The 27,611-nt window shown below is 45.6% G+C and overlaps 1 protein-coding gene and 1 non-coding gene across 2 annotated transcripts; one reads left to right on the top strand and one right to left on the bottom strand.

The window, feature by feature from the left end:
- Positions 1-2,412: 2,412 nt before the first annotated feature.
- On the bottom strand, positions 2,413-26,759 carry PRCC (proline rich mitotic checkpoint control factor). The gene is made up of 7 exons (XM_020910827.2): positions 25,713-26,759; positions 13,483-13,530; positions 10,748-11,314; positions 8,423-8,518; positions 6,649-6,792; positions 4,567-4,632; positions 2,413-2,853 (listed from the first exon to the last, which is right to left on the bottom strand). Exons 1-7 carry the CDS (start codon positions 26,181-26,183, stop codon positions 2,767-2,769), a joined length of 1,479 nt encoding a protein of 492 aa, XP_020766486.1. The 5' UTR covers positions 26,184-26,759; the 3' UTR covers positions 2,413-2,766.
- Positions 16,893-16,999, top strand: LOC139035299 (U6 spliceosomal RNA). Its single transcript, XR_011487970.1, has one exon. It is a non-coding gene; the product is annotated as a U6 spliceosomal RNA (small nuclear RNA).
- Positions 26,760-27,611: the final 852 nt, after the last annotated feature.

The raw sequence follows: 27,611 nt of genomic DNA, 5'->3' as shown, positions 1-27,611 counted from the left end.
CCCCCAACCTTAGCTATCCTAATTCCACGGCATGAACCCACTGGAGAAGGGCTGGGGGCAGTCACCACTTAGGCTGTACCCTCGGCTACCCTTACTGGCCTCAGAACATCTGTCCCCACCGGAAATGAAGCTGAGCAGAGGGAGAGGGGGTACAAAAAAGGTTGGGAGCAGGCAGCAGAGTGTTCCGCCACCCTGCCACCCCTCAGAACTTCAGCCAGCCCTTCAAACGACTGCGGCTTCCTGGTCAGTAAGCTCAGCACCCAGCTGGAACAAAGACGTGGCTGGGTTCCTGCCCAGGCGTCAGAGCTTTGGGGTAGGAGCCGAAATGCCCTCTTCTGTGACAGCTGTGCCATCTCTGTGTAGTTCCTAAGTCTGCTCCTTGGTCCCACTTTCCTCAGCTCCGTTGTCCTGGTCAGCGTGGGCTTTGCCCCGGGCCCCTCCAATACCTTATAGGGCCGTTTGAATCCATTTCTGACCAACACCTCCACCACCCTCCCCCCGCCCCAGTCCCTTAGCTGTTGCTGCCATGCCAGTTTTAGCCAAGTTATCCCTCTTTCCTCCTTTCGTCTCCCTCTCCCTGTCTTCCCTTTCCTGTTTATGATAACTTGAGGTTATTACCTCGGGAAGTCCTCCCAAATAGAGTCTGTTCAGTTTCTAACTTTTATTTCTCTTGGTGACCAGGAAATTCCAACCAAGTAAAATGTCATCTTATAGTAGGAATAAAAAGTGGCTTGGAACTTCCCTGGTGGTACAGTGGTAGGTATTCTGCACTTCCACTGCAGGGGGCATGGGTTCAGTCCCTGGTCGGGGAACTAGGATCCCCTATGCTGCTCTGCAGTTTAAAAAAAAAGTTTACTACTTGTGGAGAACCAAAGGAGATGGGACACAAGAAGACACTGAAAGATGTCTGGCTTAAATCTGTCCATTCGCAGAAGACACCAGGACTCTCCCTACCCACATGCCTCGCCTCCCAACCCAGAGCACCGCCAGGTCCGTCATGATGCAGCCCCTAAAATGACAAAGTTGAACAGCTGAATCGCAGGAGTACGGCAACTCGGGAAGGAGTGTGGCAACCCCATCTACAGAGCCCTGGATACAGAAAGAGCAGCTGACTCCTTGGGACCTCAGACTTTGGGGCCCTACTGAGCCTACCTCACCACCTCACTTCACTGTGACTCCCGAGGGGCGACCTCAGTCCTCAGTGCCTCTGCGGATGGTGGGAGCGGTGGTACAGGCTGAAGGCTCCTTGCTGAAGGCTGGCTGGATGCACTGACTTGGACAACTACAGCCTGCGTGTCCCTGTGGGATGCAGGAGCCCTGTCTGGCTCCAACCCGAAGTAGGTCAGATTTCAGATAAGCGGGTGGTTTTCCTGTAAGCAATGAAACCCTCCTCTGTACTTAATGAGAAACAGACTCCTCAACTTACCCCAGCTCACAAGACCAAAAGCATGGTGAGATTCCTCACTTCCTTCTCATCCCCAAGTCCCCACCACACACTTCTTCAAAACTGCCCCTCGGGTCTCAGCCTTGCTCTCTGTCACCAGGGCTGTCAAACACCAATTCCTCCCAGTGTTTTTCTTGTTCAGAACCTGCATCTTCGTTCAGTCAGCGTTCCCTTGCCTGGCATCCAAGGCCTTTCTTTTCACAGGAGTTTAACACTCCTTTCCTGCATGAAGTCACTGCAATTAAGCCCTACTGGAGTCCCAAGTCCCCTCAGTGTCTATAGCAGGGTGGGCTTGCTGCTTCGTGACCAATATTCAGTATCTTCCATCTCTATCTGAACCATGTCTGAGGAGGAGGAATCATGCCACTATCTTGTGGCTCCTGGGCACCTTGGTGCCCTACAGCCAACTGAAGTCCATAGACCCTGCCACCTCCCTTCCTCATCCACCACCCTCCCCCAACCTACCCCATCCTCTCAGGCAAAAAGCTCGGAGTTAGATGGAGGCTCCAAGGATATCTGTCTGGCCCCCAATCTCCATGCAAAGCTTCCAAACCAGTCCAGGCCAATGACAACCAGTAAAAATTTTAGTCATCTTTTGGGACAGGCATTTCACTACTTTTTCATGTCCAACAACTCTTTCACATCCCAGAAACAATCTCCTTGACTTCAAGATACCTGAGATCAGCAATACTTTCCATATTTGGGGTCACAGGCCCCTGTCCCAAACAAAACTGTACATACACTTCCTAGAGTCTTCAGTGGCCATGATCCCAGTTAAGATGGTCAGCACCCAGAAAAACTATAAGGTAATCACGAGATAGCTCACAACAGTTTGGAGGCTGCTTTACCCCAGGTAAAAACTAAGATCTAAGCACAGAACAACAAAAGAGAAGCGTCCAAACAAAAAAAAAAAGAGAGAGAGAGAGACCTCACTTAAAAGTAGGAAAAGGTTCAGGGCACACAGTGTCTGTTGGACTGAATATTTTATTTCAACAGACATCCCTGGTTTAAAAAAAAAAAACAAGATGGAGGGAGGGGTTCAACATATCATCACACCCAACAGGGAGCCAAACTCCCATCCAAGAACTCAGAGCCCCTTCTGAGGCATCACTTGAGTCTTTGCTAGCTCCAAGACAGAAAGGAGCTGAATTTTCTAACTTTTGTTAAGAAAAATCTATCAAATATGTTCATTCTCGCAGAGGCGAGGGCTGGGTCCTCAGGGAAAGAGATCCTGGGCTTGGATCAGCTGGGGTCCCAGAGATGAAGCTGGGGGCCGAGCCAGCTGGGCTGCAGGAGATCCAGAGGCAGTCAGGTCCAGAGCCCTAGAATCCGTATTTGGCTTGGGTCTGCCGGCGGCTGAGCTTGTTCTCCGACCATGTGTTCTTCAGTTCCAGCTCCCGCTCCTTAGCCTGTGGAAGGAAGAGGGGGCAGGAGAGAGTTACACCAAGGGCTCTAAGAAACAAGCTTCTCTTGCCTCTGTGTGCTTCCCACTTTCAAGTCTTTCTGCCATCAAAACAATTATGAGGAAAAAGTAAACCCCTTGAAGGATTTAATTTTCTTATTCAAGCAGAAGGGGAGGACCCTCAGAAAGCAAAGGAAACCACCTCTTTGGGGAGTTAATAGGGTTCAAGCAGAATTTAAAGAATGCTGGTCCTGGGACTTCTCTGGTGGTCCAGTGGCTAAGACTCCATGTTCTCAATACAGGAGGCCAGAGTTCGATCCCTGGTCAGGGAACTGAATACCACATGCTGCAACCAAGAAGTTGCATGCCACAACTAAAAAACCTGCATGCACAATCAAGACCTGTTGTAGTCAGATAAATAAATAATTAAAAAAAAAAAAGAATGCTGGTTCTTCATCAGCTAGATTTAAAACTGAAATGCTCAAATGGGAAATGGACAAATAAGAACTTGAATTTGGCATCTGAAAGGAAGACAATCAGCTGCCTTGGATACCTAATGAGCCATGTGAGAGAAGACAGCATTGAAGACCTGGACAGGTCAAAATAGGACACCTACCAACAATTGTTGAGTCTGGAGCCACTGTTTCACTGTTGTGTTGAATGTAGTATATATGGTACCCTAGAAATTCACACCACTTTAGAGCACAAATTGAAGCTGTGAAAAACTGACTGGAAGGTACAAGAATTAATGCTTCCCCTCCTGACTGTGACAACTCCTAACTCTAAACAGCATTCTGGGAATGTACAAATGCCACCCTAGAAAAGCGGCTCCCCAACCCCACCTCCACCTGCTCATTTCCCCTGGGGTGGAGAAGGGTGCTAGGAGTTTGGATTTTAAAAAAAGACCCTACAGGGGAACAGCAAGTAAAAAATAATTTAAAAATAAAAATAAAAAAATTTTAAAGACACTACCCTTAAATTCTTTCCCTACAACTAACAAGATAGGGTAAAGGGTACAAAGGAGTCCATGAAAAAGAAGATGAAAATATGGTGAGAACAATGAATTTAAGTTTTGGCACTGAAATCACCAACCAGCATATATACTCTCCGGAAATGGCCAGGAAAGAGTCTTATTCCTTCTGTATTCTTGACAGCATTTAGTACACTAGATCTCAAATAGATATTTAATGACACAATAAATATTTGAAAGCTGTCAGGTCCTATCAAATAAATACCAAGAAATATTCCAATTACAAAAGATATTTTTAGATTATCTGTAAATCTGAATTACTTGCGTTGATGTTTCCTGCCACAGAAATGAAGAACACAAAACCAACCTCACCTCCTCATGAGGTGTGTTTTGCTAAAAGTTGCTGAACCAATTTTTCTTTAGTTTTTTGAATTATCAGATGAACTTGATATTTAAAAGAACCTTATGAGAAACCATTTCACCCCACTCTTACCTTTATGTTTTAAATATCTGAATCTTCATTTACAGTTTATTCCAAGCACCTGTACTGGAGTCTTACATGAAGTGAGCCTGAGGCAGAGTAGGATAATTCTGAAGGACACATCCCCACCTAGTGGCCATATGGAGAACTGGGGAGGGTGCCAGCCGGAAGCAGGGGTCTGACAGAGGCTTCTAGCCAAGATCTCAGCCTTCAAATCCCCAGGTTTACAGGGATCCTGCCTAGCAGGCCAGGGCCCTCAGGCGTCTCACCTGATGAATCAGGTACGTGATCTGGTGTTTCCGCCGCTGCTGGCCTGTTGGCTGCTCACCTTTCTTCTGTAAGGGAAGAAAACCACGATTAACACATTGAAAGAAAAGTAGAAGCTTCTCACCGGCCCCAATGGGACAGGATGGGTATCAAGAAAACAACTACACAGCCCAAATCCTAGGGGGAAGAAGTCAGCTTGGAGCAGTTTTTAAGTCTATTTACTTACAAGATAGTTATTTTTATTAAAGTTATTATGCAAAAATCTCAAGCTCAGAATACTTGCCTAAAAGAGTCAGCCAATATTCTCATTAGACTGGAAATACTTTGAGGTCAGGACTGTCTTCTGTATCTTTGGTAACCCACCACCTCAGCACCAAGCCTGGGGCTCTGCCCACAGTGGACACTTGGCACCAGCTTTACTGCTTGCAGTCAGTCTAAAACAGTTTAAAGGCCAGGGTCCAGGAGACCTCCCTCCCTTCTTACCTCCCACCACCTCCTCTGCCCTTAGGGACCTCTTCATCTCTGTCCACTTCTCCCCAGTCAGGCCAGATGTCTAGCCTATCTCCTGCCTACTGCTTACCAAGCTCTCTCCCATCAATCACCTTTGGCTGAAACCCTACTCCCTCATTCTAGTAAGTACCAACAAGCAGCTTCCCTGGAATTAGATTTTCACAATCACCACGCCTCTCTCCAATTTTCCAGCCTTCACCCGTAACTGCACTGAATCCCTACCCAAACTTTGATGCAAATGATTTACTGTCAAAGTCTATATTGGTCGGGCTTTCATTCTGCGGTTTTCCTGTCCTCTGCCAGTGTTAGTCTCAGACTAGAAGCTTCCTAATCAGCCCCACCCAACTCCTAAAACTCCTCTCTGGAGTCTCCTCAGCACTTATGTAATCAATTTGCACCATAATCATTTATACTCAAGTGTCCTTAAAGCTCTTTTTCTCAACTACACTCTAAACCTGTCAAGGACAGGTACTGTATCCTTTTCTTCTTCTTTTTTAAAATCTAGCTCAATACAATGAGATGGTGGGGGAAAAAATAAAAAACTTAAACCTGGGAAAACAGCACACTCCAATTTCTTGATGCTATTTAATGTCATTTAATATGACAGTTAAAGATGACAAACGTAAAACATCCAGCTCCATTCCTGGTCTACAGTGAGCACTAACAGCAGCAGCTATTACTACGTGACGATGCCTCTCCACCCAGTTAGTAGAGCATGCTCTCCTAAGTGGCTTTTCCAGTAAACAGTGATGGATCTATGCTGATCTAACCACAATCCTTTGCTCTGTCCTGTACAATCGCCAGCGTTCAGTTAAAACAAACGACTGGGGCTCAGATGGCCATCTGTGGCCACAGAACAAAGCAAAGAAAACGGGGGGAGAAGAAGGGAATAAAACGCCCGACCTTGGCCTTCCCGGTGCTGGGCTAGAATCCAGGCTTCCCCACATCTTCCCCCCTGTGGCAGGCTCATAAATGTCCACAGTTGCCGTACTCAGCTACTAAGTGAAGAGAGGTTCATCATGCTGACAGAAGAAAATAGCACAGGGAAGGCAGGAGGGTGGTGTGGGAAAGGTGAGGGATAAAGCGTCTGAAAAGGCCACAGCTGGGTACAACAAATGATGGAGAGAAAGGTGAGAGGAGGGGATGCACACTCAGAACCGAGGACCCCAGGACTTCAGAGGCTCTGCTGTGCCCACACCCCAACGATGTGCTGCACCAAGTTCCAACTTAACAGGATGGAGAGAGGGGTAGGACAGTAGGAAAAGGGTCGAGAGCAGCTATGGATTCTGTCCAGCCAGGAAGGAACCACACATGCTGAGATCTTCTCAACTGCAGGATAGGAAACTGTTTCAGCCATCCAATCTCAGCAACCAGACTACCGTCTAGATGGAAGAGCGAAGTGCTGCAAAATTCTGGAAAGTAGGAGCTGTACCTGGGAGGCTTGGTGTACACTCCAGTACCAAGGGGAACGTGTTTGCTAAAGGTGCAGGGACAGTAACAACGAGGCGAGGGGTCAGATTCTGCTCTGGGGACTCCCGAGGCGGCCGCCCAGCAGACCTTCCTTTCCCTCTTACTTTGCTGAATGACTTCACGGTCTTCTCTTCTGTCAGTGACTTGGTCATCCACTGCTGGGCCCCGCTGAGCTGGTCGTCACCTTTGATCTCCACGAAGTTGATCTCCTCCCTCCCTCGGTTCCTTTTGCCCTGCAGCCGCTTAAACTGGAAAAGGGGGGAAGAAATTCAGGAGTCAGGGGTCTGGGTAGGGGATCAGGAGATGTCACCAAGGATCCAGAGTTTATGGAATGATTTTAGGGCTCCCCAATTCCACTGCACCCTTAATTCTCTCTGTGCAGTACGTCCTTTCACCATGCCACTTACCAAGTTGCATTGATGCCAGGTGAAAGGCTACTTCTCAGAAGTTCTCCTGGCCTCAGGGAAAAGAAGGCCAAAATGTATTCCCAAACATGAGTGCAGAGATTCACTGGTATGAATTTTACTCAAATTATGTATAAATTGTATATGCCTAAAAGAACTGCACACTATTTTCAAATTAAGAATTAAAGGTACAAAAACAATTCTTTTTTTTTTCCAAAAACAATTCTAGAATTTCTTCTAAAAATTTGTTCTTTTAACATGTCTGTTCTTTCTCATTGGTTCAGTATCACCAAATCAGCAGACCACACACCAGATTAGACATCAGAGGAGAATATAATTCGAGATGGAGAGAGAGGAAGCCTCAAAAAAGAGCCTGGCAAAATTTCCAGGAGACTGCTACTCTTTCCTCTTCCTCCGAAAGAAAGAAAGAAAAATTATCACACTGTTAAGTCATCAGAAGATGTGTCGAGGAGTGTAGGTGAAGAGGAATTAAATTCAAGAACACTTGGAAATCTGCAGTGAAACCCAGGTTGTGGTCTGAGCATCAGCAAGGCCTCTCTCTACCCATAAGGAGTTGACTTTTGCCACTGGATAAGCTCCCTGCTGCCTCCGAGGCTTAGAACAAAAAGGGCCTAACTACTGAACTTGTCAAGGAGGAGACACAGGAAAGTGGACGAACACAGGATTAACCACAGGCAGAAGTTTGCAAAGGGAAACCTTTTCTGTGAAAAGGTGAAGAGAATGTTATTTTTATAAGAACTTGCATCCCCTATTTCTCCAACCCACTCCTGGTAGGCTATGGCCTCCCTACAGATCAAATACTTTATCTCCTGAACATGACTGGACGGTCGCAAAACATGAGGTTTTCATCTTCCCTTGCGCCGAGTTGGGGAGAGGCTCAGCAGCAGAGAATAATACAGCGATGTGAAACACAAGGTTACTTACTGTGGCTGCTGTTCTCTCCCCTTCTCTGTTAGCATGAATGAACCCAACATTTTGGCTAGGCATAGTACCACCCAATGAAAGACTACCACGTTCCCTTGCAACTAAATATGGCCATACGACAGGTTCTAGTCAGTAAGATAGAAGGAAAAGTATTCTTAGGAACTTTCAGGAAGTCTCCTGAAGGGAGAGGTGACTTTCTTTTTCCAGTCTGCTGCCTAGTGTGCAATAATGATAGCAGTGGCCTTAGCTACATTCTTATTCTTATCGAACGGGGCTGGATCTCGACAACTTTTTGAAGCTGCCATGCCAGCCTTGGCCTGCCTACCTCTAGCCTTCTTTTATAAAGAAAAAAGTTAACTTCCCTTACATATGCCATTATTACTTGAAGTTTTGCAATTATATGTTGTCAAACTGAATCCCAAATGAATATAGCTTTTTGCTTTTTTAAAAAAAAGAATTTCCTTTAGCTTCAGACTTGAAACTTGGTGTCTAGCGGTCAAAGATGGTCATTTGGGCTTTATGAACTTACTGCTTCGTCATCGATGAAGGATGCATCTGGGGCAATTTCCTGGGGGGGGACCAGAGCCGGATCCTGTGCGGGATAGTAGCCACCACTGTAATAATCCTGTAGTCAAGGAGGGGAGAAAACATACCAGCTGAGGGCAGAGTGGAGAGAAGAGAGAAAACCCTCACCCAAGAGGCAGTGGTGACACCCACACTATAGACCCCTCAAGTGGGCCAACAAAAGCACAGATCCTAAGGACCTACCCTACAACTCAAGAACCAGAGTTTTTTCTAATCTACACCATCCAGACAGACAGATTTTTTTTTTTTAGGGAAGAGATACAAGAAATAAAGACATTCTCTCCTGCTTCAATTCGCAGCCTGCTCCCTTGGCTGCTTCCCCAGCATGACTCCTACTGCTGACCTCTACCGTGCCTCAGCCGGGCTCCTCCTGCTCAGAAGACCCCCGAGTACGCTCCAGTGTGAGCAGAGATGAGGAGGTGTGAGGCATGCTACTCCTGCTCCTCGTCCGATCTAGCAGCCCTGAGCACAGGGGACTCCCTCCCTCAGCAGGCAGGAAGAGTGCAGATTTCCGATAAAAATAAACCACCGTAAGGGTGGTATGGAATTTACAAAGCTGGGAACAAACCAGGTTTGCATTACTAGATTTTCAGCTCAGGAATTGATGATGCCCCTTTAGAGGTAAGCTGGCCAGATGTTGCTGTGGACCCTAGAGGAAGAGGGGTGAAGGCAAGGGCAAGGCCCCTACTGTGGCCAACTCAGGCAGCTGCAGGGCTGAGAAATTATTTCCTCCCTGCCTACACTTTTTCCTAATTCTTCCACCTTTGCCCAAAACTCCAAGAAATGCTCCTCCAAGAACATTCATCTTATATATGAAAAATAAGGTTTAATATTAAATAATACATAAAAAACCAGAGTAATTAAAGCATTAATTTTCATTAAAAGTATTAATAAAAAACACACATTTAAATTGAAGGGCCCCCTAGAGTAATTACAGTGCTTTCATTTGCACTGACTGCCTTCATGGTATCTGTAACTGCATACAAAATTCCAACTGTTATTCATTGACTGGATATAAACTAGTGGTTTCTTCTATTTTTCTCTTTCTTTGTTAAAGAGGTCAAAACACTCATCTTCCTCCTTCCAACAACACTGAGGGGAGATGCACTGTCCCTGGTCAGTCTATAGGACACAGCAAGGCTTAATGGCAGACAGGTTTCAAAGTCTTTGATCAGAAGAGAGTTTCCTCAAAGCCCACCTACCACGGGTCCCTGTGCAGGCCTAGACTGTAGGTAAGAGTAACACCGACCACTCAGAGAATCACAGTGGCTGAAGGAGACTGAAGTCTTGCAACCATCACACGCTGGCAGGAAAACTTCCTACAGCTTCCAGGCCACAGCACGAGCCAGCTGCCTCTGATCAACCACCACCGCGGCTGTGAGTCCCCGGACTCCTGCGAGCCCTCTCCATCTAACGAAGTTCTGACCACTGGAAGTCTGTCTTAAACTACTCACAACCTGGCCTCATATATTCTCACCCTCTGAAGCCCTGGAGAACAATTTAAACAGCTCTTCCACATAATATTTGAATAAAAATTCTCATAACCATTTACTAAGCATTTGCTATGTTACCAATATAACTCTTGTAGCAACCCTGAAGTTCTATCATTCTTCCCATCTTAGAGTTGAGAATCTGAGATTCAGAGGGGCAGATAAGTAATTTGCCCGACTCACATAGTTTGAGATTCGAAATCTAAACCCCACTTCCTGTCTCTGCCCAAACTATGGTCCCCCAGTGTCTTCTCTGTAGAGACTTACTTTAGGCCTTTGACTCCTCATGTCTCAGACAAGGCCTCTTGCCATTCTCCTATTCCATTTGCATTCAACTCTCCAGACTCCCTCCTCTCCCTTCCCACCTCCAGAACTTTCCTTGGACTCACTGCTATCTAGTCATCTGTGCCAAAGCTCTTGCATCCTCCTCACCCACACGTGCAAAAGCTACCTGGGATCACTAAGATAAGAGACTGCTCTTCTTCCACTTTCTCCCTATCCCTCTCATCAGCTCCTACAATGACCTTCTGTGTTCAGAATAAAGGGGTCTATTATGTGGTTCAACCTGCCAGGCTTCGAGACTTGGGCAATTTTAGATCAATATGGTTTAGCATAAAGCCATAATGTTTTGAGACCCAATAGGTAAGGAAAACCAAGACACCAGAAGACTCATTAATTCAGCCAAAGTGATGCCAGAGAGGCCATATCACAGGCTCAAAGCTCTCCCTGACTGTCAGACTCCAACATTCCCCGGCCTGCCCTCCATGCCGCCTACGCACCTGATAGTAAGCACCAGCGGCATTCGCATCGCCATATGTGGAAAACTGATTGTAGCTGTAGTCATCCCCAGGCTTAGGCATCCAAGGGGCCCCACTTGAGCCTGCTGCCATCTTGAATTCCAAGGGGGCATTGGCTGCATCGTCCTGGAAGGCCGGCTCTGGTTCTGTGCCTGGAGGCAGCTCTTCTGGGACAGTGGGAACAGGGTAAGGGTATGGCTCAACTCCAGGCGGCTCGGCCTTCTCAGGGAGGGAGAAAAAGTTCTCAGGGGCTACTTCCTCATCACTGTCATCCTCCTCCTGCGTGATCTGCTTCGTCACCTGCAGGGCAGCACTCTTGGCGGCAGCCTTGATAGCTGAGGGCGACGGAGTGGTGGTTGTGGTGCCCACAACAGGGGCAAGAGAAGAGGACTTGGTCTTAGAAGCTTGCCTGGAGGGCTTAGTGTCAGAGGAGCCATCCGAGGGTTTCCGGGAGAAGGCATGGGGCAGGAGCAACCTGTTAGTCTCTTTCACAGTCAGGTTTTTAGGTTGGGGAAGCAAGGCGGACAAACCAGTCCCCTCACTGGATCCCTGGTGAGCCCAAGTTTGGGTAAGGAGGGAAGAAGGGTGACAAGTGAGATGTTATGATATATACTACTGACATTAAGAACAAGCATTACAGTTACGTGCTCCAGCCTAAAATCTTACCAGCCCTGTTTCTGTCTGACCTTTGCCCACTAAGGTCATCCACACTGGACTTGACTGCTCCTACCTCAGGCCCTTCTGCTGTCCACTTCTCCCAGCTCCTCTACCACAAAACCTTTCCTGATTTTTTTTTTTTGCTAATATGATACACTTAGTAAATACATCATCTTTCTTCTCAAAAAGCCCAGAGCTCTCTCCAGCTGATCAATGAACATCTCTCAATATCTTGAAGGTTCCTCTTAAGCATAGCAACTCCCTGTTTCCTTTGGATTGCCACTCAAAGTCAATAGCAAGGCTCTGTCCTAAAAAGACATTCATACATCCCACCCAAATTTCCCTCCCCGCCCAAGGAAAGCCCTAGAGATGTGGTATATCCAGCCTGTTTATGCCAGAGTCAAGTATTTAACTTATCAACCTGTAAGCTAACTGGCTCAGTCCATACAGAGTTCTTGTTACTCATAAAAATCTTTCGGATTCTGCTTTCTGTATAACAAGGCCAGCTGGCCTAACTGTAGGGCTGAGGGAGGTATTGGTTTGAAAAAGGAGAACAGAGTTAGTGTCACTTATTGGACACTGTGTCACTGTCCTAGAGTAACCATGTACTTCAGCACTCTCGGTCAAGAAATGCCCAGAATGAGTAAACTAAGGCTTCTGAATCAAGCACTCCAGGCAGAACTGTTCACCCAGAAAATGGGCTCTTCTCCCTGCTGTCTGTGTTCACAGACTTGGGTCATTCCATCCTGGCAGATGCCAAAGGCTCAGGCTCATAAAAACTAGACTGAGATGGAAGATGGAGAACATACATCCTTCAGGCTACCTTCGAAGCGTCTGACTTCTCAGCTACATCTGGGATCATGGCTACATCCCTCAGCAGTGCTTGGTCCACGCTGCCTTATCAGCTCAGAGGTTCTCCATGCACTCATCTCTTCCTACCACCTGCAAGACTGCTCTTTGCACCTGGAGTACGTTCTGAGCCAGTGTCCTCCCATCTCTTTAGTTGCCAGTTCACTTCCTCCAGGAAGCCATTCTGACAACAGGCAACAACTGGCTTCATTCAGTCTCAGCAAGTGAGTATCTTTCACGATTCTTCCTCCATAAACCACTACGGACATAGACACAGCATCACTCTCATCAGTTATCTAACTTCCATGTGATTGTGTCCTTCTAAGACCTCCCAGTATGGGATGTGACACCTTAACAGACTCAGGGAAGGGGCAACCTCAGGATCATATACCTGAATCAGGAGACAACAACCTCATAAAGGAAGAACCACTTTTGCTCTTCCTGAGACTTATAATTAACATGAGGTCAGAGGACTCACTGAGTGTGGAGCTGAACAGGAAGAAACTCCTGGGAGCCAGAATAAAGGACTGGGACAAGGGGAATCAGGAAACAGCAGCGAGAGCATCTCCCAGCACTGCCTGGTTAAGGACTTCTGGTCTTTACGACAAAGCAGTGGCCAAACGCTGCAGGTAAGAGCATGGACTCTACAGTCAGACTGCCTCAGTCCAGTCTCAGCTCTGTCCCCACTAGCTGTCTGACCCTGGGCAAGTTCCTTAAGGTCTTATTCTCCTCATATACAATACAGGAATGACAGTAGCACTCTGATTTAGGTACTGTTAAGAGGATAAAATCAGTTAAACACTGGTATAGCAGTTAGTACTATTTAAGTTTCTTTTCCAGGTTAAAAATGAGACTGGGAGAAGATGGATCATTTTAAAGTTCACATGTCCCATAACATCATTTTGACCAATCCATTTATTCTACTGTTCCTAAATAATCCTTTTACCTGAAATGTAATAAATCAAATTGAGTTCCAATTCATCTCCCTACCATGCCTATCCTCTAGGATAGGCAACGCCCGCACACTAAAGTCAGTGAACAGTGAGGGGAGGGTAGAAAAGCACAAGGTCTGACGTTACCTGGAAAACAAAACTACACTCAAAGAGGCAGTCCTCAATATCAATATTTGCGTTTGCTTAAGCTTGATTTGGAAATTTCCTATCTCCCAGGAAGCAATATAGGGAAGAAATGGCTTCTATCACAAAGCTTACCTGAAGGACAGTTTTCTTCTTTGTGGGTTCATCTTCCTCAGAATCTGACTAAGAGAAAAAGAAATAAAATAAGGCCTCGCTGTTTAAGGACAATAGGGAAAGCACTCATCTTAAATGAAGCAGAAATAAAGGCCTGGACAACAGTGGCTATCATCTTGTCTGGGCCCTTCCTCTGTATGAGGTATGTGTCTCCCAGGACCAGCCAAACAGCTTCAGAGAATGAGGTAGGCATTAACCTCCCCTGGTCACTCATTCTCAGAGTGAGGAACCCCCAGACCTGTTCCAGAGCCTTTTGCATCAATTTTGCCCTTTAAATTAAGACTACTTCCTCTCATTCAGTCCTTGGTGGAAAGAAAAAACTATACCCATTCTTCTTCCTATAAATCTGTCCACTAGAAGATGAATGGGATTTGGCCCACAATCTCACCCAATCTCAGCTTCACTTCTAAAACCACTTATATAGACTACATAACCACAGGGCCGGGGAACTCCTGTGGGATTAAGTGGTGTGTTAACTACTCTTCTATGAGACATTAAAGGTCAGAGCCATTGGAGAAATCCATTCCTCTCCAAGTATGATCTATTGTATAAGTATGCCAGACAGAGTCGTCCACGTCCAGGAAGAAGGCAAGCGAATGATGACTGTGAGAATTTGGGGCAAGAAGGGAGGTCCTCTGTGTCATCCCTCTGATTCATCAGGATTGTTTCTAAAACAAGCTCTCACACTGAAAAATGGCCCAACTTTTAGTTCAACATCAGGTCCTCAGCCATCTTCAACTATCAGAAAGATGCAAGGCATATGAAAAGTAAGCTTTAACATTTTATTTTAAAAAATTAATATCCAAACTGAGAACCTTAAAAGTTTTCCATTTGTTGTTAAGACCCTGGTTTGGGGCACCTGTAAATAAAGGTGATTAGGCAGCATCTAAGATCCTTTCCATCCCCAAGATTTTAAACAACTCAAATTCTCTGCCTGTTTTTCTCAACTGAACTTCATAAGTCACAGGTTCCCCATTGGATTCATCTGTTACAAGGACCTCTTGATCATCATTACTCAGAACCTACTGTATGCAAGACACTGTGCTAGGCGCTATCAACACAGCTCCAACTGGTGTCCTACGGCTGGGCTACAGGTACTGAGATGACATTCATCCACTCAGGCAACAGGACAGGACTCGCAGCAGGCAGAGTCCTGGCCCACTGATTTCCAGAGGCACAACCTAGACTACTTCCTCCACTGTGCTTCAAAGATTTTCTTGTATGCCAAGACATGGAAAAAGTCCCAGCCCTCAAGAAACTTGAGTCCAGTAAGAAGAAAGACAAGTACCTAAATAATTGTAATAAAAGCAGTTAAGAATAAGGGCATCAACTGTGACTCCAAAATCTCCTCAAAGAACTGGCTGAGCCTCCATTTGTACTTCTTTCACGTAAGTTCCCCACCTTATCACTCCTCCTTCAGGTTCCTGGACGACTGCCACCTCTCACTCTCCTGTCAGTCTGCACTCTGTACCTCCTGACTTGAAACTCTGAAGTCTTCCTAAAGAAGCTCACCTCGCTCTTTTTCACTGTGCCCCTATGTTATTTATTTGTCTGGGGTGGCATCAGGCTAACAATGATTCATTTGTGCTTGCTTTGTAAATGTTGCATTTTTCATGTGCATATACTTGCCTTACTAGAATTAACACCCAAAAAAGAAGTCCTTTTCATTATAGGGGACTGGAAAAAGTAGTAAGTCAACAGATACCTGGAGTAACAGGCAAATTTGACCTTGGAGCACAAAAGCAGGCCAAAGGCTAACAAAGCTTTGCCAAGAGAACCCACTGGTCATAGCAAACACCCTCTTTCAACAACACAAGAGAAGACTCTACACAGGGACGTCACCAGACGGTCAATACTGAAATCAGATTGATTATATTCTTTGCAGACGAAGATGGAGAAGCTCTATACAGACAGCAAAAATAAGACTGGGAGCTGACTGTGGCTCAGATCATGAACTCCTTCCTTAATGCAAAATTCAGACTTAAACTAAAGAAAGTAAGGAAAACCACTGAACCATTCAGGTATGACCTAAATCAAATACCTTATGATTATACAGAGGAAGTGACAAATAGACTCAAGTTATTAGATCTAATAGACAGAGTGCCGGAAGAACTATGGATGGAGGTTCGTGACATTGTACAAGAGGCAGTGATCAAGACCATTCCCCAGAAAAAGAAAGGCAAAATGGTTGTCTGAGGAGGCCTTAGAAATAGCTGAGAGAGAAAAAAAAAAAAAAGAAATAGCTGAGAAAAGAAGAGAAGCGAAAGGCAAAGGAGAAAAGGAAAGATATACCCATTTGAATGAAGAGTTCCAAAGAATAGAAAGGAGAGAGAAGAAAGCCTTCTCGGTGATCAATGCAAAGAAATAGAGGAAAACAATAGAATAGGAATGATTAGAGATCTCAAGAAAATTAGAGGTACCAAGGGAACATTTCATGGAAAGATGGGCACAATAAAGGACAGAAATGGTATAGACCTAACAGAAGCAGAAGATATTAAGAAGAGGTGGCAAGAAAACACAGAAGAACTGTACAAAAAAGATCTTCATGACTCAGATAACTATGATGGTATGATCACTCACCTAGAGCCAGACATTCTGGAATGCGAAGTCAAATGAGCCTTAGGAAGGATCACTATGAACAAAGCTAGTGGAGGTGATGGAATTCCAGTTGAGCTATTTCAAATCCTAAAAGATGATGCTGTTTAAGTGTTGCACTCAATATGCCAGCAAATTTGGATAACTCAGCAGTGGCCACAGGACTGGAAAAGGTCAGTTTTCATTCCAACCTCAAAGAAAAGCAATGCCAAAGAATGTTCAAACTATTGCACAATTGCACTCATCTCATACACTAGCAAAGTAATACTCAAACCAAGTGAGGCTTCCAACAGTACGTGAATCAAGAACGTCCAGATGTTCAAGCTGGATTTAGAAAAGGCAGAGGAACCAGAGATCAAACTGCCAACATCCACTGGATCATCAAAAAAGCAAGAGAGTTCCAGAAAAACATCTACTTGTGCTTTACTGACTATGCCAAAGCCTTTGACTGTCTGGATCACAATAAACTGTGGAAACTTCTGGAAGAGATGGGAATACCAGACCACTTTACCTGCCTTCTGAGAAATCTGTATGCAGGTCAAGCAGCAAGTTAGAACTGGACATGGAACAACGGACAGTTGAAAAAGGAGTACAACAAGGTTGTATATTGTCACCCTGCTTGTTTAACTTATATACAGAGTACATCATGCAAAATGCTGGGCTGGATGAAGCACAAGCTGGAATCAAGACTGCAGGAAGAAATACCAATAACTTCAGATATGCAGATGACACCACCCTTATGGCAGAAAGCGAAGAGGAACTAAAGAGGAGAGTGAGTGCTCGCTTCGGCAGCACATATACTAAAATTGGAATGATACAGAGAAGATTAGCATGGCCCCTGCGCAAGAATGACACGCAAATTCGTGAAGCGTTCCATATTTTTCAAAATAGCTTTAAATTAAAAATAAAATAAAATAAAGAGAGAGTGAAAAAGTTGGCTTAAAACTCAACATTCAAAAACCTAAGATCGTGACATCCAGTCCCATCACTTCATGGCAAATAGATGGGGAAACAATGGAAACAGTGAGAGACTTTATTTTCTTGGGCTCCAAAATCCCTGCAGATGGTGACTGCAACCATGAAATTTAAAAGATGCTTGCTCCTTGGAAGAAAAGCTATGACCAACCTAGAGAGCATTTTAGAAAGCAGAGACATTACTTTGCTGACAAAGGTCCATCTAGTCAAAGCTACGGTTTTTCCAGTAGTCATGTATGGATGTGAGAGCTGGACCATACAGAAAGCTAAGCGCCAAAGAATTGATACTTTTAAACTGTGGTGTTGGAGAAGATTCTTGAGAGAGTTCCTTAGACTGCAAGGAGATCCAACCAGTTCATCCTAAAGGAAATCAGTCCAGAATATTCACTGGAAGAACTGATGCTGAAGATGAAGCTCTAATACTTTGGTCACCTGATGCAAAGAGATGACTCCTTAGAAAAGACACTAAATGCTGGGAAAGAATGAAGGCAGGCGAAGGGGGCGACAGAGGATGAGACTGTTGGATGGCATCGCTGACTCAATGGACATGAGTTTGAGCAAGCTCCAGGAGTTGGTGATAGACAGGGAAACCTGGCATACTGAGTCCATGGGGTTGCAAAGAGTCGGACATGACTAAGAGACTGAACTGAACTGATCCGTAAAAATGCAAAAAATGTATACTAACTAAAATTTTTAACAGAATTCAAGAATTATTATTCTCTCTGGTCTGCCAAGAGGTCAAACACATGGAAGAAAAGCTTTAAGCCCCAAACACCCAAGCATTTTTTACCTGTTCTCTCTGTTCCAAACTCCACTGCCTCAGGATTCACTGACTGTTTCCCTTTTTTTCCCCCCTCACTCCTCCTCCCTTGTTTCTTGACTATGAAGACTTTCTCCTTTCCAGCAGACCACACAGAACCACCTCACCATGGGGTATACAAGGTTGTCATGAAGTCCCCAGGCATGTTTAAAGTTTAACATCTTAGGTAATATGTCCAATGGAAACAATCTGAAAAGAAAATGTTATCAAGTTTAAGACGATTACATTCATAAAACTGTATAAGCATATTTTGATTTTTCAGATCTGTGACAAACACAAAGTGGCTACTCTGAAATTGTAGGCAAACTGTCCTATGGCTAATAGAATTGAAGGCCAGATCAGCTGGGGGAAGGAAATTCAATTTTTCCTTAAATGTCACAGACGGTTTCCATTATACTGTCAACCTGAGTTTAAAGCTTAAAAGCACACACACGAAAAACTGTACAAAGATTTTAGGAACACCTTATTAATTCCGGATTTAGAGGACTGCTACAGCTACTCACAATCATCCTTCTCTCTTTGAACATCTTGTACTAATCTACTGAGCCCCACTATCAATCATCTCATGATGGGCACAAATATGACTCCCTAAAACAGAACACAAAGACCCTCAAAAAACGTGCTGAACCCCTAAGCCCTTCTTAAGACTATTCATCTTTGAGAGAGGGGCAGAAATAAATCTTTACCTCCTGAAGCTGACAAACAGGGCTCTGGGACATTCAGTAACCTACCTGGGCCACAGAGGAAGCCCAGGGCCCTTAGGAGAGCAGGGAAACAGAACGAGAACCACTTCCTGCCCCTGAATTAACTTCAGCCAACTAAAGAGCTTGGAAACATGGAACTCACTGGTTCACCATGAAAAAGAGGTTGAGAGGCCACTCAAAGGATTTACAGGCATGTGTGGGCTTGGATGAAAACAGGAAACCAAAGAAAACTCAGCAAGGAATTATCCAAATACCTCACACAAAAAATAAATTTCAGTTCAGAGTACCAAAAAGGAGGAGATGAGTAATCCAAAATCTAAAAGATGTGCCATATATCTACCAGTCATGGGGTCAGGGGCTGTCTTAGAGCATTTAAAAGGCAAGTTAATTCAGCTTCTATCAGGAACCAAGAACTTCCTTGAGGGTGAAACTTCCATCAGGAACCAGAACTTCCTTGATGGTGAAAAGTACATGAGCATACTCGGGTTTTTTTTCCCTTTATCATGGTAAAGCATACATAACATAAAATGTATCATTTTAACCATTTATAAGCATACAACTCAGTAGCATTAAGTACATTCATAATATTGTATAACCATCACCACTATCTATCTCCAGAACTTCTTATCATCCCAAACAGTAACTCTGTACCTATTAATAATAATTCCCCATTCCCCAGTAACCTCTATACTACTTTCAATCTCCTCATTTGCCTACCCTAGGTACCTCATACAAATAGAATCATATAATATGTGTCCTCTTGTGTCGAGCTTACTTTACTAAGCACGTCTGTCTGCAAAGTCCATCCATACCGTAACGTGTATCAGAACTACATTCCTTTTCAAGGCTGAGTAATATTCCATTGTACGTACATACCACTCTTTGTGTATCCACTCATCTGTGGCTGAAAATGTGGGTTATTGCCTTTTGGCTACTGTGAACAGTGCTGCTATGAACACTAGCACACAAGTATCCGTTTGAGTCCCTGTTTTCAATTCTTTTTACCTAGGACTGAAACTGCTGGATCATTCTAATTAACTTTTTGAGAACTCGCCAAAATGTCCTCCACAGAATCATATTAAAAGGAGGCTGTTGAGTCCACTCCTAGAGTGCTAAAGACCAGCGAAAGGTGGTCTAAGTGGGTCTGTGTCATCTGACCCAGAGCAGATGATGAAGGCTGGGCCAGAAAAGGCATTCCCAGATTTTTGAGACACAAACTGACTGTGTCTCTTACGAAGGAAGTGCTGTATTTCTTTTTGGCCTCCTAAGAGCCTGCGCCTCAGTGGCCACCACTTGTCCTCTGTGTTCCAGCTGCCAAGAGTGACAAGACACACACACCCCGAGACTGCTGAGCAAGAACGGAAACAGACATTTTCCATTAAGCCAGGCCCAGTGGGATCTGCTAATCTATGAGAGCCTCATTCCCCATGGCAGCCTCCCTCTTATCTTCCCAGGCTCTGGTTCTGACAGACTCCCTTTCCAAAAAGCAATCACTAGTTGCCAGGGCCAGAAGCCAAGAAGGAAATCAGAGCCCAAGCACAGACCACCCACCCCCCCAACCCCCAGGCTCCAAACTCGAATCACTTACACACTCCTCTCTATTATCCCAATTAGCTAGATTCATCAACTGTTTTCCCCTTTGGTCTCAAATATGTTCTTACATCTGCCCGTTCAGTTAAGACATCATTTTCTCTCCCACTTTTGCACTCCTCATAGTATCACTTTCCTAGTTCTGGTTGCTCAAGACTCTTCTATCTTTTTGGTAGGAACTACAATAGAAAGGAACCCCACTCCAGTGTTCTTGCCTGGAGGATCCAGGGATGGGGGAGCCTGGTGGGCTGCCGTCTATGGGGTCGCACAGAGTCAGACACAACTGAAGTGACTTAGCAGCAGGATGACAGAAAGAACACAACACACCTGGGAGCAAACATGACTTCTGCTGCTCTCAAACTATGTGACTTCAGCTCTGTTCTCTAAATTCCTATGTCCTCACCTGTAAGCTACAGGTAAAGCTTAACTTACAGAGTCGCTGATGTGTGCCCAGCACAGTGTCAGACACTCCACAGGTGACCCACAAATGTTGGAGCATTTTTTCCTTCCCTTTCTATCTAGGGCTAAATCCTGGCTAAATTCACCGCAGTCAACTCTTAACTACTTGCTTAACAGAAGTGACCAAAATTAGTGAAATTTCAATTTCACAGCTTCAAATCTTTCACTACCTGGGTAAGCAATTTGAAAGGATGTGTAACACTAATCCAAGTAACTCAAATTTCTATTTGTGTTCGAACGCACATTACATGACAAAAAACCCTTAGAGCAAACTTATTCCTCTAATTTTGCTTTTTTAGTATCCTAATTTTAGAAGTCTGCATCTCCTAAGCCTGCAAAATCAGCAATTAACCACTGTTCAGAAAGAGAACAGTAAGAAGGGAAAAGGAATGATGATTCCTCATTTTATGGATCATTCCTAATTTTTGACTCACTTAAGTCAAAAGCTGACTGAATTTGATATTGACACATACCTGGAGAGAGAATTTCCCCTGTTCCCTGACTGTGGCTGATCGATGAGCTGACTCAAATCAAAGCAATCAGTCTCTCTCCCAGAAAACCAGACCGGGACTAAAACTATAGTTCAATCTGGGCCAATCACTAAAAAGAAGGAATGAAAAACCAAGGAGGTGTAGGTGGCCATCTTTCTTTGCAACAAAAGGCAAGAAGTGGAGAAAACTGGTCTGCAGACAAAGAATGAATTAAAGGTGCAAAGAGAAGCGGTGTGGATCCTTGACAGATCTCCAACTCCTGATTCCAGGCCCTTTCCAGGGTACCTCAGTATATTTATGATGCATTTCCACTTATGCTAGCTTGGAGCAGTTTCTGATACTTGTAACCAATTAAATCTAACTAATCCCCAACCTGCTCTGCCTTTGTATTCCCCAAATAAACAACACCACTACCCTCCCAGGTGCCTGAGCCAAAAGGTCAGCCTTGACCCCTCTGCTTCACCCATGACATCCAATCAATTCCCTGGTCTTACCACTTCTCCCTCCAAAAAAGACCTGGAACCTCCAATTCTCTCCATCCCCACCACTCCCTTGTCCAGGCACCATCACCTCTCACACTGTACCTACCAGTCTTGCTCCCTCCAGATCTTTTGGCACCCTGTGATCAGAGGATTCTTGCTCAGACTTAAGGGCTTTTCATTACCCTAGAATTACGTACAAAGGCCCTGGCATCATATCCAAGGCCCATTATCATCTGGCCTCAATCTCTTTCTCTCTAGCCTCATCTCTCATCACTGCCCCTGCCCACCATGCGCTGCAGCCATGGTGCCTTACTAAAGCTTCCCACAAAGCGTTTGCATTCTCACCTCCAGGCTTTTGTACATTCCGTTCCTTCTGCCTGATGTCCTCCTCTTCATCGCCCCTTTCTCTGGCTACCTTCTGCTCACTTGTCTTATCTCCAAAATGTAGACATCATCTCCTCCTGAAAGCCTCCCCAGCTTCTAAAGTTGATTAGTGCCCCAAAGGAGAGCGCCCACGGCAACAGCTCTACCACGGTCCTCCTGACTTGACCTTGCCTGTCTACCCCCACATAGACCGTCAGCTCCTTTTATAATAGGGTCTATCATGCTCACTACTGTACTTAGCTCCTGGCACAGAGAATCAGGTCAATAGTGAATGAAGGAATGAACGAGAGTTGAGTTAATTAATCCTACTTCAGCACCAAATTCTAAAGGAAAATTATTTAAGGAAACCTAATTCATTCACTCAGATGTTTACTGAAAGCCCAATAAGCACAAGACACAGAACTTAGGAACACGGACCTTAGACCCACAAATATTTCAAAGGTGAAGGTCACCCTTATCTAGTCACCTTAGAACTCTCTTAGGCTACCTTTCCCAGGAATTACATGTTCAGAAAACAAAACACTAACTTGCACAGAACAAAAATGGGAAACTGAACCAGTTAAGGACTAGGATTTGGTTTTATTCTAATTATCCACCTCACAATTTATCTCAGGAATTTAGCAGATTATACTCACAAAGGAGAGAGAGTTAGAAGTCCTCAGAATTTTCTGCCACTTTGGCCGGCCTAAATAGAAGATTCTACAGCCTCTACCAGCAACTTTTCCTGATGCTACACCTCTGAGGACCTAAAAATGAGTCTTTCCACTGTCACTGTGGAGGGAAGCAAGCTGGCTCAAAGTGCCATCTTCCCCCATATATCGCAATTAGGCTGAAAGGAAATTTGGGAAGAAAACTGTGAAAACAGAATGCCCCCCAAAATGAACCTATTTTCCTCTGTCTTAGGAACTTTCCTTTGTTCCAGGTTAAATTAAGAGTAAACTTAAGTTCCACTGGAGCAACAAAGGGCTTTTTGGGACCCTAGACTTAGAAATAACAGACTTGGGTAAAAAAGAAGGGGGAAATGATTTGGAAAAAGTTTGGAACAAGATAGTAAAGGAGACTCTGGAAATACCTTCCATAAAGAATCCATATTCATTTGAATTCATTCACTCAAAATATTTAGACAATACTCACTATGTGCCAGGCACTGCTTTAACCACTATGAATTCAGCAGTGAAAAAAATAAACAATAAGCCCTGTCTTCATGGAGCTTGTACACTAGCAAAAGAAGAGAGGCAAATAAAATAAACAGTATGTGAGATGGTTAGTATGTCATGTCATACACTAGCCAAGTAATGCTCAAAATTATCCAAGCCAGGCTTCAATAGTATGTGAACCATGAACTTCCAGACATTCAAGCTGGATTTAGAAAAGACAGAGGAACGAGAGATCAAATTACAACATCCCCTGGATCATCAAAAAAGCAAGAGAGTTCCAGAAAAACATCTACTTCTGCTTTATGGACTACGCCAAAGCCTCTGACCGTGTGGATCACAACAAACTATGGAAACTTCTTCAAGAGATGGGAATACCAGACCATCTGACCTGCCTCTTGAGAAATCTGTATGCAGGTCAGGAAGCAACAGTTAGAACTGGACATGGAACAACAGACTGGTTCCAAATCAGGAAAGGAGTACATCAAGGCTGTATACTGTCACCCTGCTCATTTAACTTATATGCAGAGTACATCATGAGAAATGCTGGGCTGGATGAAGCACAAGCTGGAATCAAGATTGCCAGGAGAAATATCAATAACCTCAGATATGCAGATGACACTACCCTTATGGCAGAAAGTGAAGAAGAACTAAAGGGCCTCTTGATGAAAGTCAAAGAGAAGAGTGAAAAAGTTGGCTTAAAACTCAACATTCAGAAAACTAAGATCATGGCATCCAGGCCCATCACTTCATGGCAAACAGATGGAGAAACAATGGAAACAGTATTTCTTGGGCTCCAAAATTCCTGCAGATGGTAACTGCAGCCATGAAATTAAAAGACGCTTGCTCCTTGAAAGAAAAGTTATGACCAACCTAGACAGCATATTAAAAAGCAGAGGCATTACTTTGCCAACAAAGGTTTGTTTAGTCAAAGCTATGGTTTTTCCAGTACTCATGTATGGATGTAAGAGTTGGACTATAAAGAAAGCTGAGTGCCGAAGAATTGATGCTTTTGAACTGTGGCATTGAAGAAGACTCTTGACAGTTCCGTGGACTGCAAGGAGGATCCAACCAGTCAATCCCAAAGGAGAGCAGTCCTGAAAATTCATTGGAAGGACTGATGCAGAAGCTGAAACTCCAATACTTTGGCCACCCGATGCGAAGAACTGACTCATCTGAAAAGACTGATGCTGGGAAAGATCGAAGGTGGGAGAAGGGGATGACAGAAGATGAGATGGTTGGATGGCATCACCAGCTCTATGGACATAAGTTTGAGTAGGCTCTGGGAGTTGGTGATGGACAGGGAAGCCTGGCGTGCTGCAGACCACAGGGTTGCAAAGAGTTGCACAAGACTGAGCAATTGAACTGAACTAGACTGTGATAAAGCATCTTAGATGGTGGTGCTATGTAGAAAAATAAAAGTGGGGTGGGGCAGGAGTGGGTGACAGGAAGTTACAACTGAAATAGGTCGGCTAGCAAGTCCTCACTGGGAACTTGTCTTTTAAACCCAGATTTGAAAGAGGTGAGGGAGAGAACATTCAGACATCTGGGGGGAAGAGAACAGAAATAGCTTCCAGGCCGAGTTGGAAGTCTAAAGAAAAGCAAGGGCGAAAATTGGCTTCCCTCTGAGGGTTACCAGAGGTGAGCGAGGCATGGACCAACTGAACTTTTAGAAGATAAAGAATGGGAAGAACTCCAGATAACTCTAAAGTATTACCTGCCCCTAGGCTGTCTCTTCTATCTCCCAAGTGCTCACTCCAAAAAGCCTTCAATTTTACTGATCCAACATTCAGAAAACGACACAAGCTTGGTTGCCTCTTCTGTATGTAAATGCTGAAACTGAAGCATAGGCCTGAAGTTCAGCTAAATTCTGAATCTTCACTGTGACCTTCACCAGGTAAGATCTTACACGCTGGACACCTGTTTCTCATCTGTAAAAATTAGAATGTTATCTCTCACAGTTCCGCGGTAATTCAAGGAAAGGGTCAATGCCTGGCAAATGATCTGTACTCAACAAACACTGAATTTTTTCCGTAACTTGTCTCATAAATAGAATCCAGGATTCCTATCTTTCCCGCTCAGACCCTGATGCTTTTAAGTTCAGAGGCAAAGCAAAAGGTTAGTTCTGAATGTTGGCCAAGGGCTCAGGAATTGTCTCCTGTTACCTCAAGTGCCACATTTTATGCTGTTCTGAGTACTTGGGGGGTTTGGGGCGGGGGGGAGGAACCTGCGGTGAAGATGCAACAGACGGAATGCAATCAAGTGTCCCTAGGTCTGGCCCTGTCAGTGTCAGGTGATGGTATAAGGCCTTTCCGCGGGCGGGTACAGTTTGGAGAAACACGCAAGGACAAATACTCTCAACTCCCCAAAGCCGACAAACTTCAGCTGGACTAATCGCACAATACCAGGAATCCAGTGGTCCGGAATCAAGGGATGCATTTACAGGAGAGAGTCTCCGAGCCTCCACAAGTCCCTCCCACAGCTGAGCCCATGCCCAAACCCAATGGACAGTGGGGGTGCCCTCCCCGCATACTCACATCCCCTTTATGCAACTCTGGCGCCGCAATCTTCACCGGCTCTGTCCTCTTCTTTGGCTTCGGAAGCCCCAGGGGGGGCCCGGCACCGCCGATAGGGGGGGGCAGACTGAGGCCAGGGCCTCGGGGCGAGGGCAGCCCCAATCCGAGCCCCTCCCCAACTCCCGCCGCTTCAGCAGGGCTCACGCCTGGAGGTGGGGGGAAGCCTCCCAGGCCGAAGGGCAAGGGGGGAGGAGGCTGGAGCCGAGGGTCGCCGGTGGGTGGGGGCAGCAACAGCGGCGGGGGAAAGGCTGGGGCCAGCATCTGGGGGGGCGGAGGCAGCAAGGCCGGACCCTTGGGTGCGGGAAGAGAAGCGAACAAGCCCCCTAAAGTCGGCCCAGGTGCAGGGGCTGCCGCCTCCTCCTCCTCCTCCGGCTCCGGCTCAGCCTCATCCGGCTCACTTTCTTCGCTGCTGGCGTAAGCAACCAGCGACATGGCGCCGCCCGCCTTTGGGGCGCCCTTGCCGGCAGACGAGGCCTACTTGAGACCGGGGATGTCCGGAGGCCTAGTGTGCTCCCCCCAACTCGGCGGGGAGGGGAACCAAAAAGGCCGCCTTCTCCGTACTCTAGGGCTAGCCCCGGCAGAAGCCCATGGCCATAGTTGATTTCCACCGAATAAGGCTTCCCTCTTCACTTAAGCTCCTAGTCCCCGGCAACTACACACAGCTAATGGCCGCCGAGTCACTCCGCCTCCTCCTCGCCGCACCAATATAAGAACTACAACTCCCAGAGAACACTTTGAACACGGCACCATTCGCCGCCGCAGGGAGAGCGGCTCAAGGCACGGCGGGAGTTGGAGTCAGAGGCAGGATTGAGCGGTTCAGAGGAAGGATTGAGGGGGTCCGCAGAAAAACAAGCGCTAAATCCGCCTCTGATACTAGGACTCCTGGGATGAGTAGTTTTGGGGGCTTTGGGGGGTTTTTTTTTTTTTGGTCCCCTGACAATTCCTAGATAACTACAAGCCCCATCGGTCACCGCGGTGGTCACGGAGACGGACAGGAGAGCGTTTCGGTACTTGAAGTTCTCTAGGGCAGCTGCTTGGGCGCTAAGATTTATGGGAAACGTAGTGCTCCTAGAAACTGCAAGTAATGTCGGGAATGAAAGGGCGTCTGGGAATGTGGCGGGTTGGTGGCGGGCGGGGGGGTAGCTTAAAGAGGAAGTAATCTGTAAATGAGGCTGATGAAGCCTCCGAGTCCACTGAAACCCCGAGTTAGAATAAAACACTCCAAGAACAAACAGGGCTCGAGAGACCTGTACGAAATTGGGCTGCGAGCCAGAAAGATTCAAGACTAAAGGCCTAAAAAAAACATCTGAGAGCTGAAATAAATGTAACATAAGAGGGTGTAAGTGATCTCGCCTTGACCAAGGTACACATCCAGAAGCACACCTCGCCCTTCCAGCCGGGGTCCTGACCTCACTCGGCAGTGAGACAGAAGGACGGGCAAGGGCCCTGGAAGGCAGAGCCTGGTACTTCAGGTTAATCCGTTCAACTCAGCCTAGTGAGGGTGGGAGCCGGCTACATCTCAGTCCCCTTGACGGATTTGAGGCATCCCTCAAGTTCATCCCTATCTGCCTGTCCCCCCAGCTGTCTATCTGCATATGTCCTTCTGCCTGTCTCTGTGCTTGGTGTTCCTTCTGCCTTTATGTGTGACTTGTTCATTGGTCTCTGTGAGTGCCTTTTATATCCACCCATGTTTATCCTTTTCCACCTCACATGTGTCTGCTCGTGATTCTGCAGCTGTCCTCTGTCCACTGTAATTTCGTGTCCTTTTCTTATATAGTCATCTTTGCCCCTTCCTGCTGACTGTGACTGGGTGCCCTCTATTTGTCAAGTATGTGTGTGTCCTTTATATTCTAAACCACC

Source organism: Odocoileus virginianus, chromosome 5 (genome assembly GCF_023699985.2).
Source record: "Odocoileus virginianus isolate 20LAN1187 ecotype Illinois chromosome 5, Ovbor_1.2, whole genome shotgun sequence".
In the NCBI taxonomy this organism is placed as follows: domain Eukaryota; kingdom Metazoa; phylum Chordata; class Mammalia; order Artiodactyla; family Cervidae; genus Odocoileus; species Odocoileus virginianus.
This window is presented reverse-complemented; position numbering and strand designations above follow the sequence as displayed.

Bases quoted from the DNA above. Each gene is read 5' to 3' on its own strand.
- PRCC (XM_020910827.2), bottom strand. From the start codon at position 26,183: ATGTCGCTGGTTGCTTACGCCAGCAGCGAAGAAAGTGAGCCGGATGAG. The intron at 8,519-10,747 runs GTGCGTAGGCGG...CCTTGACTACAG, and splicing joins CCGCTGGTGCTTACTATCAG to GATTATTACAGTGGTGGCTA. The intron at 4,633-6,648 runs GTAAGAGGGAAA...CTTCCCTTACAG, and splicing joins CCGTGAAGTCATTCAGCAAA to AAGAAAGGTGAGCAGCCAAC.